The following is a 16,538-nucleotide window of genomic DNA, read 5'->3' on the forward strand; positions in this document are numbered from 1 at the left end:
TAAAAATTTGTTTAAAATAAAGCTTTAACGAAAATATTTTAACTGCACAATATTTTAAAACCCTGAACTCCTGGCCTGAGATAAGTGTTAGCACAGATGTCAGATGTTTCTCTCTGTATCTCCTGTTTCTCAAACCATAGTCCTGTATAGTTCTGGAAAACAATGTAAACACACACAGCATATTTAAATCAATGTACTGAACATGCCAACATTTGACAACTGGGGATCAGGGTGTGTGATTCTCTGTGTGAGAAGGAAAGAGATTGGTCTTCACATTGTTCCCAATCCTCGTGGTGGAGCGGTCTGTACCCCTCGGACGCTCACTGCCATCATCTTCCTCATCATTGCTGGCTGCCCAGCTTGGCTTCAGTGGAGTGAGTTCTGGTGCGATGACATCTCCATCCTGAAAAATGAAACACACGTAACTAATTACTTTTCACATTATGTTGTTTTGTGTTGCACTTGGTGCTGACAGAGAAAAAATAACAGTCTTACAGTCTTCCCCTGAGATGTGCCCTTTCATATTATGAGAATTCAGCTTTAGAAGGAGTTTCAGTAAGAACCCTTCTTCAGGTATGAGGCTTTTTTTTTTATTCGAACTTTTGAGGACCGATCTTGACTTCTGAGCCTTGTGAACAACAACAAGTGACCAACAGTGACTCTCACTGCAGTCTCCCACACCTCCTCTTTTCACCTTCCTCTACCAAGTCAACTTGTGTATCGAGTATCAATTACATTCTTTCAATTGATTTCTTTGTCTTTACTATTGTGTTTGTTTTGCATTAAAGCTTTACAAAGTGTGTTGTGCTGTTCTATTAGTTAGCCGTGTCTTAAATATAATATGCGTAACATTAAATTAAGGAACTTTAATAGAGCAGGTAAAGAGCCATATCATAGAGCAATTAATTGGGGGGGGGGGGTGCCTGGCTAATTTGTGCTATATTAGGTCATGTTACATATTCAAGTAATTGTGTCAGTTTTATGGGATTTAGTGCTGTTTTAGCTTAAATGATCTCAATTCTGGGCATTTGGGAATGCATACAAAATTTCCGCATTCAAATTATTGGTGTTTATGTTTTCCAGTTATGAGAATTTGCCTTTCAAGGGGGCACACTTTCAGGCACACTTTATGCACATAAAGCAGGGGAAGACTATGTTGGAAGATATAAGTGTATCTGTCTCATATAGCAGATGTCTGTAGATCAAGTTAAGTTACCTGAGGCTTGGAGAAGTTTTTACGGATACACCAATTCACAAAGTACTTCTTGGCTGCCTCAATGCTCTTCTCATCTGTCCTCTTACAATACACCCTGATCAACTGTTCAGCAAACTTCTCTGGCAGGAGCTTGGAGACCTGTTGGGACAGCAGATCACATGATCCCAAGGGCCAGCAACACAGGTGTTTACTGTAATCTCTCATTCACCATGATGTAATTTTTAAACGTGCAAAAGTCTGATCAGAGTTAACGTGGACTGTGCAAACCCGCAAAAACAACACTGGCATTAACAGCGATGTTTCACTATTCAGTGGGCAGTTACCTGATTTTTACGGATCTTGATGGCTTTGGTGGGGTTGTTCTTGCAGTAGAAGTGAACTTTGTTGATGGGGTTCTTCTCCTTCATACCATAGTCCATATAAATGACCTGTTGAGTATATGTTTTAATGTGAAGTATTGTGTGGGTTATTCATCAACAGCACAGGACTAAATTCTTATGCTGACAGTACACACACAGGAGGATGACTTACACTGACAATAAAGTCGTCAGGTATCAGGATCACATCTGTTCCATCGGGTTTAGAATTGGCTACATCACTGGCCCAGACTAAAAGCTCTTCCTTTAAGACAAGGAAGAGGTTTTTAACAGGAGAGCACACCAATAAAATAAGTCACTATTTATGCAGTTACATTTAGTGCTGTAACTATTTTCTGTTATCTTTTTTCTCTTTATGGTTTTCAACACAGGATTGCTCAGAGCCATCTGACTTTCTAAGATTTAAAGATGAACTCCATCTGTGTGCAGTTAGATAATAACGCATAGTTGTGAGTCTTCATGACCAGGCCCTCTCTGTGCTGACCTGTGAGACTTCCACATACGTCTCTGGTTGGGTCTGCCCAACGCATTTGTAGAGCCGTCTGCAGATGATGTTCTGGAGGATGTCTCTTGCCTCCTTCAGTTCCAGAGAGGGGGAATAAAGGATCTGTTCAAATACGTGATCTAAGGAGAGCAATGCCAAAGAGTTCAAGAAGGAGAGGTTAATGACACAACAATGGTGAAAATCCACTCTGGATAGAGTTTGGAGGACATTCTCAGACCATGACTGAAATATGGGAGCGGGAATGATACCAGAGACTGTTTACTCACTTCCCTAAACCACTTAGCAGCGCAAACTGCTACACTAGTGCATGAATGGCAATAAACACCTTACTTTAAAGTAGCCAAAACCACTGAGAAAACACGGCAGAAGCACAGATTGTACTGTAGCTGACCTGTGAGTTTGGTGTAGGCCTCCATGTCATCTATGGCTGAGGAGAGGGTGAACATCTTTCCCCCAGAGCCCTGGATCTGAATGTGGGGATCAGCCTTCACGAAAGCCTCTGTTATCCTAAAACATGACAGAAAAGTGACATTCATATCTGAGAGCTTAATAATAAGAGGAAGGGCACCAACCAGCCATGCTGTAAATTCACTATGTGAATGTGGTTTTGTCTGAGCTCTGAGCTGCTCAACTGTGACACTTACATGGTCTCGATGATGTTACCCACTTTATGCTGGTAGGCTCTGCGATGCAGGCAGTTTCGAGTGTGGAACATATCATAGAGATTACCCACTTCCTGTTAGAAAACCAGAGACAAGAAAAATATCAATATATAAAACAGGAAACCCACAAGATATTCTAACCCAGGCATCTTGGCTGATGTTTGGTTTCGTGTTGTCATGAGTTGTAAGAGGGCTCTGAATGTTACGGTTGTCTTTGTTTCATTTTGTCCTTGGTTGTGTGCTTTTTTTATTATGACCATCGTTTGTGCAGTCATCTTCTGTAACGCTGTCTGTGATTTCCCTTTATTGTCTGAACTTCTTTCCTGTCCCTCTCTACCTCAGTTATTTATTTTTTTTAATTCACATTTTTGTGGATTTGTGAATCTTCAACAGTGCAACAGGATGACTGAAGATTATTATTAATTGGCACCTTGTCTCTGGTGCAGATATATTTCTTCCCGTCTACGTCACACACACGGGCGAATTTCAGGAAGCGGCGATGGTCAAAGTTATTATGGATTCCCAGGTGATAGCAATCCCTAAACAAAAACACAGCATGAAACAAATGAAACACCTGAGTTAAAAGACAGAGGGTGTATCCATGTTACTCAGGAACAAAATCAAAATGTCAGTGAGGCAACAAGGTTCACCGCGTTTCCATTTCTTGGTAGAAATTATGAAAATACTTTGAAAATGACAAAAAAAAAGCCAACATTGTGAAAGTGGCAGTAGTGATGTATTTTGGAAGCGCTCAAATGTGACAATAAAGACAGGCATTTAAGATAAAACAAGGCTCTAATAAAAACCACCATCTAATAAATAAAACACAAAACACCACCTCTTGAAGAACTGTCATGGATTTACCTGGCAAAATAGTCCCATTTATCCACATCAATACCATTTCTTTTATTTGCCACAATCTCGTAGAGGAAGGACTTCTCCTTCGGCCTCCCTTTGTAAGGCCACTATGGAAATGACATAGTAATTAATATTTAGATCAAGTCAAACAAACACACATATTCAGGTCACCCAGAGGTCAAAGACCACTTCATTTGGTATGATTGTAAAGACAACTCACTGGGGCTTGTCCTTTACTGGTTGAGACAGGGGGATGAAGGGGTCCGGCAATCTGCTCCTTAATGAAGTCAAGATCATCAGGCAAGATCAAACCATACTTCTCCATTACAGGCTCCAGTTTGTTCTCCTTGACCATGTGGTCAAACATCTGCACTGAAGCCTTCTCATGCTGTGGAAAACATACATACAAGTTAAAACAGGACGTTTTTGCATCAATGCAACAAAAAAAAAAAATCAGTTGTACTTGGTCACTGTTTACCTTCCACACAACGTCAGGACGAACTTTAGGGATAAACATGCCATCATACATATGAGAGAATGGACCATGTCCTAGAGGAAAAAATGTTTTTAAAAAACGGTTATTTTTGTGTCATGAATAAAGTCTCCACTGTCAAAACTATGACTTTTGTTTGGTCCTACATGTAATGAAGCATAAAGAGAAGTACAAAAAACAAATTCTGATGGGTGTGTCAAACACTCGTGATCTGACATGGACTGTCACCAAGAGAACACTTCGTTCCTTCCAAAATTTTAACAGCATAACCTACATCTGAGTACTGATGAAGAAAGCATTTTGGTTTTTCCTCCCACATTGTTTGTTTAGAACATGGAGCAGAAAAAAGAAAGAAGCATATGATTTAACCATTTTTGCTGATACCGGTGCTAAAATGTTCCTTTTAAAAAGGTGCTGGTGCCTAAACAGCGTCTGAACCGATACTTGGAAAACAAAAACAAAAACAAAAGTCAACGACATTAAAGAATGACTTTTTTTTTAATCTCTGAAGAAAATTTGAACTTCAGACTGAACAATACATTAACTTATTGTCATATCTGCTTTTTCTGGCACATTGCGTCACCTGACCTGACTACTGCGCGCTGATTCGCTGAATGAATTTATCGGCTTTTGCTCAAGAACAGCATGGGTGTTTGGTGTTTTCAGTTGTAAAACATGAACTTGCAATGCGTTGACAATGGACAATAACAGCTTTTGTGACAAAATGTGTTTAGGCTTCAGAATGTGCTGTGTGTTAAGAATAACTCACAACAGTCATTTTGTTTTTTTAAAAGATGGCGTTTATGTTTTTGCAAATGAACTCTTCAAATCAATCGACAGCTCAGGCATTTAAGTGGCACTGAAATCTGCACTGCGGGTCCGGTAGATACCAATCAGATACGAACCGATGTCATTTAGGTACTGGGTTTCAGTACGCAACCTTAGATCTCCACAAATGGAAAGATTTACATTTCGTAATTTCTGTTGGGATGGGTACTTACCTAAGTCATGACATAGACCAGCAATCTGAACACACAGGATATCCTGTCGTGTTATGAGCAGTTCTGGTTGTTTCTTGTTCAGGGTCTGGACCAGCTGACCCGCGAGGTACCCAACACTGATCCAAAAACACAAGAGTGCAGAGCAACATATTTAAAAGGTAACATGTAAAACATTTCAGTCATCCTTAAAAGACCAACAACTAAACATTGTTTTAATCATTCCAAATAACCACTTCCAAATGGATTATAAGTTATCTTCATTATGAATAAGATAGGTCTACATCATTTAAGTTTAACTGCTAAGAATCTCAGTCTAGTTTTACGATCAATTATATAAGGAAAAAAACAACCAAAGTTGACAATCCTATGCTTTCAAACTGACCTAAATGCAAAATGGCTCCAAGTACCATAATAAAAGACAACGGCTATGTTCACACTGCAGGCAAAAGTGGCCCAAATCAGATTTTTTGCCCATTTGTGACTCAGATCTGTTTTTTTCCTAACGGTGTGAACAGCACAAATCACATGGAATCTGATCTTTTCAATTCCGATCTGGGCCACTTTCATAAGTGGTCCTAAATCTGATACAGGTCTGATTATTTGCAGTGCGACCTCAGTCTGAACAGTCATTTCAGAATTCATGTGACTTTTACGTCACTCTAGATCGACATTCGTCAAAATTCTGCACCGGTGGGAGTCACTCTGTGGATTCAAACATGGAAGACAGCTGCCCCACAAAAAGCCATAATTAAAAATTTGGCTCTCTTTCTCCTCGTCTTCATCCTTGTTATAATCTGCTTACAAATTCGCTGGTTTCCACTGCACATCAACTGTAAATGCTGATTTCAACAGCCTCCATGTTCACTTCCGTACGACGGCATGCTGCCTGTGACGTCTGTTATTGCTCTTTGAAGAAACTTTGCGGGTCAGTTCAGGACCGTGATGAGCTCACACTGGAATGTGATATTGGCCACATTTTAAAAAAATAATATGAACAGCTAAACTAAAAAAATCATATCTGAGCAATAAATCTGAACTGAGCGCTAAGGCTTGCAGTGTGAAACTCAAGCTCTATGTATGAGCTTGTCTTTGATCTGTTTATGACCGACCTGTTTATTCTCCCATGGTCCTATTTGGTGATTCCTACAAACTCACCCAATACAGTGTTCAAACCGGTTGTGAGATGCCCCAGGGAAAACCAGGTAAGTCCCTCCTAGCTGTTTGATATGTCGGAGCCTCTGGAACTGGGGTGTGTCTATGATCCGGACTAGAAGAGGGTGTATTTCAATGTGTCCGTGGATGGGGTCGTTGAAAACCTGAGGGAGACATTAAGGTTAACCCTACAAAGAGCCTAAAGCGTTACAATGAGATTTTGAGACGGATTAGGTATACAATTAGCTACGAGAAAGTTTTCTAAAGCACCATAATCAAAACAAGAAATGACAGGTACATTGAGAAAAAAAAAAGAAAGAAAGAAACCAATCTATGCTTGCTCAATGACTGTGTGAGGCGAACAATGATTGAACACTGAGTTCTACCTTCATGTGCTCTGCCGATATTTGCCACAGCTTCTCCAGAGAGTGGAGGATCTTTAGTCTCTCACCCAGAGGGCTATATAAAGGAAAAAGGAAAAGGGAACAGAGAGATGTGACACACTACTTCATTTGGATGTTTTAGAGGAAGAATGAGAATTTGTTTAAGTTTCCGTGATTGCACACACACACTGTGAACAGTGAGCAGTGAATTTGTCCTCTGCATTTAACCCATCCAACACACCAGTAGTGAACACACACAACAAATGCAGGAGCAGTGGGCAGCATTCCTCTGCGCCTGGGGAGCATTAGGGTTAAGTGCCTTGAGCAGTACAGGGCCTGTTATCCTGTCTCTCCCAACTCATGACTCAGGCCTTTGAGAAAGAATCTGTATATGCTAGTGGATAATCTCAGGATTTAATATCCCCTTAGGTTGTTGCATGAAGAACTTAAGTTGACACTTTCATGCTATCCTGAGGGTCACCTTTATTTAACAACCCAACTGCTACATCCACAACCTCAAACACTCGCACTCACCCTACACCCATTTTCTCCAGTCGTTCATCAGTGATGTAGCGCAAGCCCACCCCAGTGATTCTCTCTTCTGGGAAATAAAGGAGAGACAAAAATACCAGAAAAGTTAATTAAAAAAAATCAACTGGAATGAAAGAAGGGATGATAGAGACTGAGTGATATCGAGATGTGTGTGTGTGTGTGTCCATGGGAACCAGGAGACAAAATAAAAGGAGTCTTCCTGTGGTACAGGGAAAACACAGATAACTGGAAGAGATATCCTTGAGCTTAAGGTCTTGCTCTCACTTGCAGTCAGAGTTCACTGCTTGCTCTCTCAAAAGAAAATTCAACATATTGCTGCTTTATTGGGGACTGATCATCTGCCACTTGTCGGACTACAAAATCTGACTTTTTGAGCATTTTCTTTAGAAAACAGATTCATGCCTACTATATCTCTGATATAATTTAAACAGTAGGCGATTTGTAGGGAGATGAGGGGGGATGCCATCCCCCTTGTTAGCAAAATGACCAAAATGCATCCTCCTTGTTAACCTGCCATCCCCCTATACTCTACAGAGTATTGTCATTGACCATTGGGCCACCTCCCCTCCCCCCGTTAAAAAAAATAACAAATCACCTAATATAAACATTTTAATGTAGACCTACGTCAACAACCTGCTGTTTGAGTAACAATACAAATTCTCACTAGAAGCAGCCAAAAATGATTGGACTGATGCTTCTTTGTGTTCAAACTTAACTCAGAAATCATATCATTTTCATCACACAGGTGGGACAAAACAGCTGCGTTTCAAAACAGCTGCGGCAACACGTGCAATCTTTTACAACACGAATACTCTCTCAGCCGATGAGGAACCTACACTGATTAGACAGACAGACAGACAGACCACACACACACACACACACACACACACATAAAAATAAGCTACTGACAACCTACAGCCCAGCAGCTTGAAGTTAACCACAGAATATTTGGTCTGATCGTTTGCTTTAACAACTGTCTAGAAACGTATCTCGCTGAAATTAGACTTGCAAGGAGGTCTTACATGATTTACTTATATTAGTGGGTCTGGTGAATGCTGTTTAGATATCTAACAGCAAGACTGCATGAAAGTGATAAAGAAAAAAAGACCATGCATCACAGGGGCCCCGTGGCACTTACCTTCGAATTTACTTTCCCAAACGCCGAGTCCCTCTTGCCGAAGGTAACTGCATGTTTCCTCAACGCCCCAGTGCTTAAAGTCACGGTCTCGCTGTGTCTCTTCGGTGATTTGCTTTTTTGGAGTAGTAAAAGCGTTAGTACATGATAAGTCTTCCCTCGCACGCTTCCGATTTTCCATAGTTAACTATTGCAGTCAAATTTTAAGACTAAAATCGCTTGTGGCAAGAGAAAAACGAGGCTTGTCACTGCACCACTGACGTACTCTGCCGGCAGTCACTGGACTGTCTGCGCTCCCTTGCATTCGAAGCCTTTTCTTTGGCGGTTTAGAAAATCCCCAGCGTACCGTTACATTATTGCACAGCAACACTGCCTTCTGTCGGCGTGGAGACATCACAAAACAAACATGGCTGGTTGTTGCCGGATACAACGTGTCTTCTCGATTTAAAAGCAACAGCAAGCTAGAATTACCTCGTCTCACTGAATAAACACGCAGCAAAGTGAAAGTCTGAGAGAGGACACGCCTTTCAGAAAGAAATCCGTCAAAAATGCTTTATTTACAGTTATGATTAAACATGTATCTCTGAAAATAACATTAAAAATAAGTTACTGAACATCACAAATCTATGTCTTTTAACAGCTTTGCAACTGTGATAAGTGACCTTGCAACCTTTCATTCAATGAAAAATACAAATGTGCATAAACAGTTTATTTCTACAATGTGTTCCTGTGTTTAAAGTAGTCAACAATTTGAAATCAGATTGTACACATTGATTCAATCTCACAGCAAAAATAAAAGTTTGTTATTTCTTGGTCTGTACTTCTTTCCATAAACTTGGTGTGAAGCCTTTGTTGGAGCAGTATAATCTTGTTCTTGTCTTTTTTTAATGCCTCACTGTCAGATCAGATTCCCTAAATTGAATGAGGATCACCTCAAAATAACTCTCTGTGCAATGTGCATTTCTCAGTTTAATTTCGGCAAAATTCGGAGAGAAATTCATCATCAGCTTGTCTTAGTTATGAGAGAAAATACAAACGTATTACAAAAACATGACAAAGGAAATACAAGTTATCTTTGACACTAAATGGGAATAAGAGTTGCTTGCCTTGTCTAATTCAAAATGTGGAAAATCAAACCTTAAATGAGTCCAAACGGACACATTTGACAGTTACTGCACCTGTGTTGGTACCTCAAACCACCTTCTTCTGCTCCACCCAAGAACCAGATTAACATTTTATGGACAGGGAATGAACAGAGGAGAGCATATTTGAAACCACCAGTGAGATTACTTTAGAGGAGTGTTCATGGTACTTTAAGAGGACTCAGTGTTTTAGCTCCAGTTCTGTTTGAGGAGGAATGGGGTGAGGACTTTGGTCTCCTTCCTTTGTCCATGTGAATTTCCTTTAATGTCCAGGAGGAGGCAGTGTAACTCAGACCAGCAGGGGATTGTCCAGGACAGCCACTCCTGCAGCGACACCTCCATCAGCATGTTCTGAGCTCTTAGTCCTCAGCAGATGGCCAACGCACTCATTCAGCACCATATCTGTTCCTTTCCTATTCGTGTGTACATGGAATCAGAGATCACGTGACAGGAAATTAAACCTCATGACCATTGTTCTGCATAGTCTTCTTACTGCAATATCAGTACTAAGTTACAGCGACAGTTGAAAGACATGTGAAGGAAAAAATGTGGGTACCAAGGGCAAGAAATACTGTTTTTATCCAGTAATTATCTCCATTGCTAGTAAACATGAAGATAATTGATAGTCAGAAAGAAATGTCTAAAATGAAGGCAAAACAAAAAGAGCTAGTCTGTCCAGCTACTAGTCTACACCTAAATAAAAACTAAACTGTACATGCATTTAGACTCATCTGCATGCACAGTTTCTCATAAACATGCAGGCACATGACCTACCTGACGTAAGCCCCAAACACGCCCAACTCGCTCAGGCAAGTACTCAGTCTCAGGGGTGTTCCTTCCCTGAGCAGATAGTTGTGCACAGGGCGGGGCTTGATCTTGTCCATCAGGATGTAGGCCGTCCTTTCTGAGCTGTCCTTCATGCCCTCTAGCACCTGACGAATCTCCGCTCCATAAATATTGTTTCCTAAAGAGAAGAGAAATGAGATGTGTTGAGGTTATCAGCGGGTCACTTAGAGCCAGAGACGAAGCTAGGGGGGCAGGCGAACCAGGCAATTGTTTGAGGGATTGGGCAGACAGATCAGAGAGTGAAGCTGAGAAAGGTGTCCAAAAGTCATTCAGGGAAGCTCTATTAATGGCTTAAGCCTCAGTGACAGTGATGTATAAGATTTAAAAAAAAAAAAAAAAAAAAAAAAAAAGTGAACATGAAAGGGATTAATTCCCCTCAAGACGTCCCAATGTAGGAATATAGTGGACTCGGCTGAGGAAACTCTGCTCCGCTTTGTGTCCTGGAGTTTTCTGTGCCTCCCCCTCGCTAATCATTTTCCCCTTATACTATCTTATACTCCCGGTCCATCCGCAAGGCCACCAGCATTGTGGCTGACTCTTCGCACCCCTCCCATGGACTGCTCACCCCCATCCCATCTGGGAGAGGGTTCTGCAGCATCAGGAGCAGGTCTGGCAGACTGTGCAATAGTTTCTTCCCCCTGAACACCACGCTGCCTCCATCCTCCCCAGACTCTATCCTCCACACCCTGCTTTGACATCCCACTCCCACAGGCACACACAACCCCTCTGGACTCATGCCAACCCCTCAACCCCCCTTCAACCCCCTTAGTGGGAGCCACCCCTCTACCTCATCACACAAAGTTGATCAACGTTTTGCAACCATCAAAATATTATTTAGCCTGTCCAAGAATCGGCATAGCAAGCTGATACAAAGTTAGGTAAGTTACACTATTGAACTGCTTACAAAGCAAGATACTCAGATAGGTTGAATGGAGTGCTGAGAAAAGACAGAGCATATATGTATCAAGTCAAATTAGATCAGTGTAGGTGGGTCATGATAATGGAAAGGTGGGTTGTCTAAGTGGAGGGTTTTGGGGTGTGGGTCCCAAAAGAGGTTTTTGCCTAAGGCACACAAAAGTTGAGAAATGGCACTCTTAAGAATGTGGGGGAGGCAAGCGCTGACTTTGGCCAAGTCAAATATTGTGTGTGTGTGTGTGTCAGAGTGTATCTCACCTCCTCCTTCTCTTTGTGGTTTCAGCACATAGAGATCAGGATTTGCCAAAGCCAGGGCCACGGCTCTATCCCCGTCATCTCCCTTTTGAAAAAAAAAGAAAAGAACAAGAAAAACTGTTGAAAAGGAAAACAAAATACATGAAATAGTTGGCATGACCTGCAGTGTGTGCAGACTCTTACCAGATCTAGTGTGTACAGGCCGGCAAAAGTGTCCCGAATCTGAGCCACTGTTTCAGGTTCATCTGGAAAGAACCGCTCCAGGACTCCAGGCCTGGCCAGCTCCTGCTGGATCTTCTTGGTTCCAGCAAGATGGGTACTTATGTTTGGACACTTCACAGCAAGTGATCGTTCAATCATCAACCGTGCTTCCCAGCTCTGAACGACATTAAACCATCCAGTTAGCTATGACTCCTCAAATCTAAGTGGATGTAAAAGTTTAGCAAACAATGGAACACAGTCTCTGAAAATAGTGGGAGTTTAGAACAAAACTGCAGGGAGAACAGATAAAGGGAGGGCAAAACACAGGAGCACAGGGTCCAAACCTGTTCTGAAGAGTAATTGTTAGGCATATATCCATTGCGGAAATAAACGATTGCAACTTCTTGTCCATCCCTTAAAAATAAATAAATAAACAAATAAATATATTAGTTGAATCATTTAATTCATATTTAAGATCTATTAAAATGAACAAAACAGGTATAAACATTTAACATGATGTCATGGTGTAATCAATTTATGGTAACACTCACACAAAGAGTCTCTTGTTCTCATCCAATGATCCAGTTTTATATACTTCATCAAACTGTCTTCGTATTACAGGGATATTTCTGTTCACAACAAAACATGAGAAAGAAATGTTTAAACATGTCTTTTTAAGTTTCAAACTTTAATATTTGCTGTCGACAGGTTCTGCACTTCCTCTTCCTACTGAATATCACTGCAGTTCTAACATGAATATGGGACTTTGACCGTCTGAATGACCTTTTCCACAGCTCATTCTCCACAAATCGATGATCATAAATGTTTCTCTGGATATCCTCAACAAGAAACATGACCACAGCCCTGTGAAAAGAGAACACCTCTGATTAATTTATAAGATCCCTCAGGAAAATGCCTCAGTTCTCAAACTCATTTAAGAGCGCCAGCGACCCACCATCATATTAATGTGCCATATCTGTGCTTTGGTGTTCTTGGGTCAATGAGCATGAATCAGATTACATGTGATGAAAACAGTTGTCGTGTTTTGCAAAGACTGTCTTTACAAAACAAATCCCATGTTTTTGATGTTTTGTCACCATAGGTCAAAAACAGTCTAAAATACTGATATTTTAACAGGGATGAGTCAGCATACTGTATATGTACTGTGAACTAGTCTGTCCACTCTGTGGAAAACAAACAAATAAACAAATAAAAAAAAAACATGTACAAAGGTTCTAGACTTACTTCTCAGATCCATAAAGTTCCCAGGCTTTGGCCAACCCTTTGGCTAGCCCTGCAGCCGGATTGTTATCTAGTATTTGTTTGAGCTCATCCATTCGATTTGCAACCCTTAGAATGTGCCTAGAGGAGCAGCGCGGTTGGTGAATTAATTATCAAAACTGGACACCATCTGTGCTTCTGTAATTTGCATTCACACACACTGACATTGGAAAACAAGTCTCTTATTAGAACTACCTATCCAGTACAACTCACCGATGGACGTCAGGAGTCCTTGAGGAAAGACCCCCAAAACTGGCTGCAATAGTGTTGATCTCAATCTGTTTTAAAGACACATTTCCATCTTCACTCTGGTCCAACATGTAGTCAGAGCGATTGAGACCCAAAACAATAGACTTAAAAAAGAAAAGAAGACCTTATTAATTTACAAGGTTTTTCTAACCTCTCAAGCTGTAAAATCAACAAATGACATCTGCCATACACAATAAAATATTATATGTAACCAATGGTATATTTATAACATTGAACTCTCACTGATTGCTCCTTTATGTCATCCAATTAATGACACTATTCAATTGCACTGCAACATGCAATCCACAGAACCCTCATAAAAAAGAGGCAAATCAATGATGCAAATACACTGATGATGTAGTGAAACTTTTTGAAAACTTGTTTTAAGCATTTCATGTGTTTGTGCCTGAGGCAAATCTTGCATGGAAAACCTAACCACAAGACATGTTTTTAATCAGAGAATCGCTCCATTGTCATTTCATGGTGCTGATAATGGCATGCATAAGAGAGAATACTTCATTATGTTTCACACAAAAAAAGACAGATCTCTTAATGTAATGCTCACCTGAGACTGGGGCTCCTGCAGTACTTGTCTGTATATCTTAAACAGCCTTGCGGTGAAATCGTCGACTTTGATAGTGCTGATAAGAGACACAATTAGAAATGTTTCCATTTTTAAGGGCATTTCATCAGTCTACTTCTATTTTGTGCCCTACAAAGAAACCGGTCATTACATGGCAGGTAAAGAAAAAAAATCATTTGTATTCAATAATTTTTTTTTCAACATCTTGTTAATTTTTTTTTTTTTTGAGTATTTCTTTGAGGTGTCAGAAATACGCATAATTTGAGCGTAGTATTCTATTATCTCAGTCTGTGTATTAGAAGGCTTTGGCTCACCAGTCTACCTGCTAACCCTAGGACCACAGCTCTGCAGTGGTCAGTGCTTTGTACCTGGCCAGAGCCTCCTCAAGGAAGCTGGGATTCTGGCTGATCCTGTCCACCAGTCGGTTGAAGTGCGTCTGCACTGCCAAAGCCTGCTGGAAGAGTGCTCTGGGCACGGGGGAGGGGAAGAGAGTGAATGGCGCATAGTTCACCACCTGTAACCATACACAGAGATTTTTCTTTTTCACAAATCAGATTCAATGACTAATTCTATGATGTTTGATGCTGGGAGAGAAATATCCTACATATCAAACAGAACTGAGCATTTACACGGAAGAGTTTATGAGAAAATAGTCACTGTGTAAATACAAAGTAAGAAAAGGGTTTTTTTTTTGGTAAAATTCAGGTGTAATGAAGCTTAAGTCACATAATTCCAATAGTGAGCAATCCGGCGCGCTGAAATGGAATTAACCTACACTAATCCATTCACAATACCCAAACGCACAACAGACAGAATTCCAAACGTGACTGAACATTACGTACGCCTGTGTGGCTGGCATACAAGAGACCACTCATTCTCTCCAACACAGTGGCTGATCTGAATGAACACTGTTACTCTAAAACACAGTAAGAGCATTTTCACTGCCTTAGGTCTGACTTACAGCTTTATTCTCAGCACTAAAAATGAATTTGAAACAAGTTTTGTTGGTGATTTAGGAGGGGCTTGTCATATTAGTGACCCACATTTCTTTCCTTGGGGTGGAATCACTTAGCGTGTTGTGTTGTTAACTTAAAGGTCTGTGGTTTGAGCCCACCCATGACCCAAGCAGGTTCTCTGATGGAGTCCCTGAATCTGAGCAGCAAGGCAACAGGCTGCTAGCTATTTGTGTGTTGTATGTATTCAGTGAGTCACTTTGGATAAAAGCACCCACCAAATGAATAAATGTGAGTGTAAATTTAAACATGACTTCTCACCTCAGGTGAATTTGGTGTGTCTTTAGTCCGCATTAAAACCCCATTCAAAAGAGCTGTATCTTTGGCTATCTCTTCAAGTTTTATTATCAAGTCTCCATTTCTTAGGACTTTGTCGGGGATCCCACCGGCAGACATGATGATAAACCTATGAGTGAAATTAAATTTTTGGTGAAGTTAAATACTTTCAACAGACACAGAATGAACTGGTTAAGCATGCGCACAAGTATATAAAGAAGTAGAAACAGACAGACATTCCCCTATTTAAACAGCTTTGCATGATGAGACCAGAGACTGACATAAAACAGTACACACTTATTTCTAATCCATTCCTTATTCTGGTTTCAAAGTAAAACAGACCGTGGCCATAAACATCCATGTTTAGGACCCTCGACCTGCTGAGTATAAATCTGGTTTATAAACGTTTTCATATTTGTTGATATCTCCGTTTTGGAACCAACAGAAAGGTCCATACAAAACGTTGTTAACCTAGCATGATGGAGTTTTGAAATCACCACAACTTCGCTCAGTGTATGCTATATTATGCTATATGCTATGTTATGGGAAACTACAAGGTAATGATCTAGCTTGTTGTTGATTCTGTGAGCTCAACAAATGCGGCGATGGGTGTCAGGAGGCAAGCTCAAGATGAAGATGCTGAAATGAAATTTTCAGCACGAGTGTCAAAGTTACCATGGGAGCTTGATAAACGTGCACACGTTGAACCAAGGCGACCTAAATTACACTCTGTTCATCATGACATTGCACTTCCCAGTCTCGGGGCGAGCTAGCGTGGTCGCTGGTCTAATACTGACTTTGGCTTTGCTTTTTTTGGTAACGTTTACCGGATAGATCGCCTTTAAAGAAAGCGAAGATATTTCCCAGTAAGAACACATTGGCAAACTGAAAAAGAAACTCTGAGTTGACATTAACGGATTATCTATCTTAATGAACCAAACGTGGATCAAAACGAGAGTCCCAGACAGAGTTTATACTGCATGGATTGCAAAATTTACCAGTAGAATCACCGTTCCCAGAGATCAGGTTAACGTACTTCTTGAGCTGATCGACACGAAACAACACAAGGAGTAAAATTTCCAAAGTACCGATACGCCTCCCAAATATATCCAAACTCAGAAAGCGACAGTTGCAGCGACACCAGCACCTTTACCTATGCGGCATATAGCACATGAACAGGAAGTAGCCTCTCATTTGCGCCTTGTTTGCACTGATTCAACAAAGCACCATGAGGAAGCGAGCAGTGACAGTACAGCGGCTCCCATTTTGCTTTTACCCATCCAGTTCACCACAATATCAATGTAAACGTAGCGACTCAAAAAGTGTAGCCTTTAGCAAAGTAGTTTCCAGAGAAAGTTGCTATTGGCTGTTGGAAAAATCACGCTAAACGTGTCGCCGAATTGCGCGATGACGTCACCAGGTCAGCGACCAGTTCTTTGTGTA

The 16,538-nt window shown here is 40.8% G+C and overlaps 2 protein-coding genes across 3 annotated transcripts; both read right to left on the reverse strand.

Moving 5' to 3' along the window:
- Positions 1–226: 226 nt before the first annotated feature.
- Positions 227–8,515, reverse strand: LOC115806858 (deoxynucleoside triphosphate triphosphohydrolase SAMHD1-like). The gene is made up of 16 exons (XM_030767719.1): positions 8,338–8,515; positions 7,182–7,248; positions 6,651–6,723; positions 6,268–6,428; positions 5,113–5,228; positions 4,097–4,167; positions 3,839–4,006; positions 3,625–3,725; positions 3,191–3,299; positions 2,743–2,834; positions 2,490–2,605; positions 2,078–2,217; positions 1,748–1,837; positions 1,540–1,644; positions 1,217–1,354; positions 227–403 (listed from the first exon to the last, which is right to left on the reverse strand). Exons 1-16 carry the CDS (start codon positions 8,513–8,515, stop codon positions 227–229), a joined length of 1,902 nt encoding a protein of 633 aa, XP_030623579.1.
- Positions 8,516–8,908: 393 nt separating this feature from the next.
- On the reverse strand, positions 8,909–16,240 carry gss (glutathione synthetase). Of its 2 annotated transcripts, none has more exons than XM_030768934.1 (13): positions 16,132–16,240; positions 15,081–15,225; positions 14,175–14,320; positions 13,789–13,864; positions 13,188–13,327; positions 12,939–13,055; positions 12,477–12,557; positions 12,245–12,322; positions 12,038–12,107; positions 11,676–11,870; positions 11,496–11,577; positions 10,251–10,440; positions 8,909–9,889 (listed from the first exon to the last, which is right to left on the reverse strand). In XM_030768934.1, exons 2-13 carry the CDS (start codon positions 15,213–15,215, stop codon positions 9,766–9,768), a joined length of 1,434 nt encoding a protein of 477 aa, XP_030624794.1. In that variant the 5' UTR covers positions 15,216–15,225; positions 16,132–16,240; the 3' UTR covers positions 8,909–9,765. The 2 variants fall into 2 exon arrangements, with proteins under 2 accessions (XP_030624794.1, XP_030624793.1); XM_030768933.1 differs by having other exon boundaries at positions 16,094–16,240.
- Positions 16,241–16,538: the final 298 nt, after the last annotated feature.

This window comes from Chanos chanos, chromosome 3 (genome assembly GCF_902362185.1).
Source record: "Chanos chanos chromosome 3, fChaCha1.1, whole genome shotgun sequence".
Classification (NCBI taxonomy): Eukaryota; Metazoa; Chordata; class Actinopteri; order Gonorynchiformes; family Chanidae; genus Chanos; species Chanos chanos.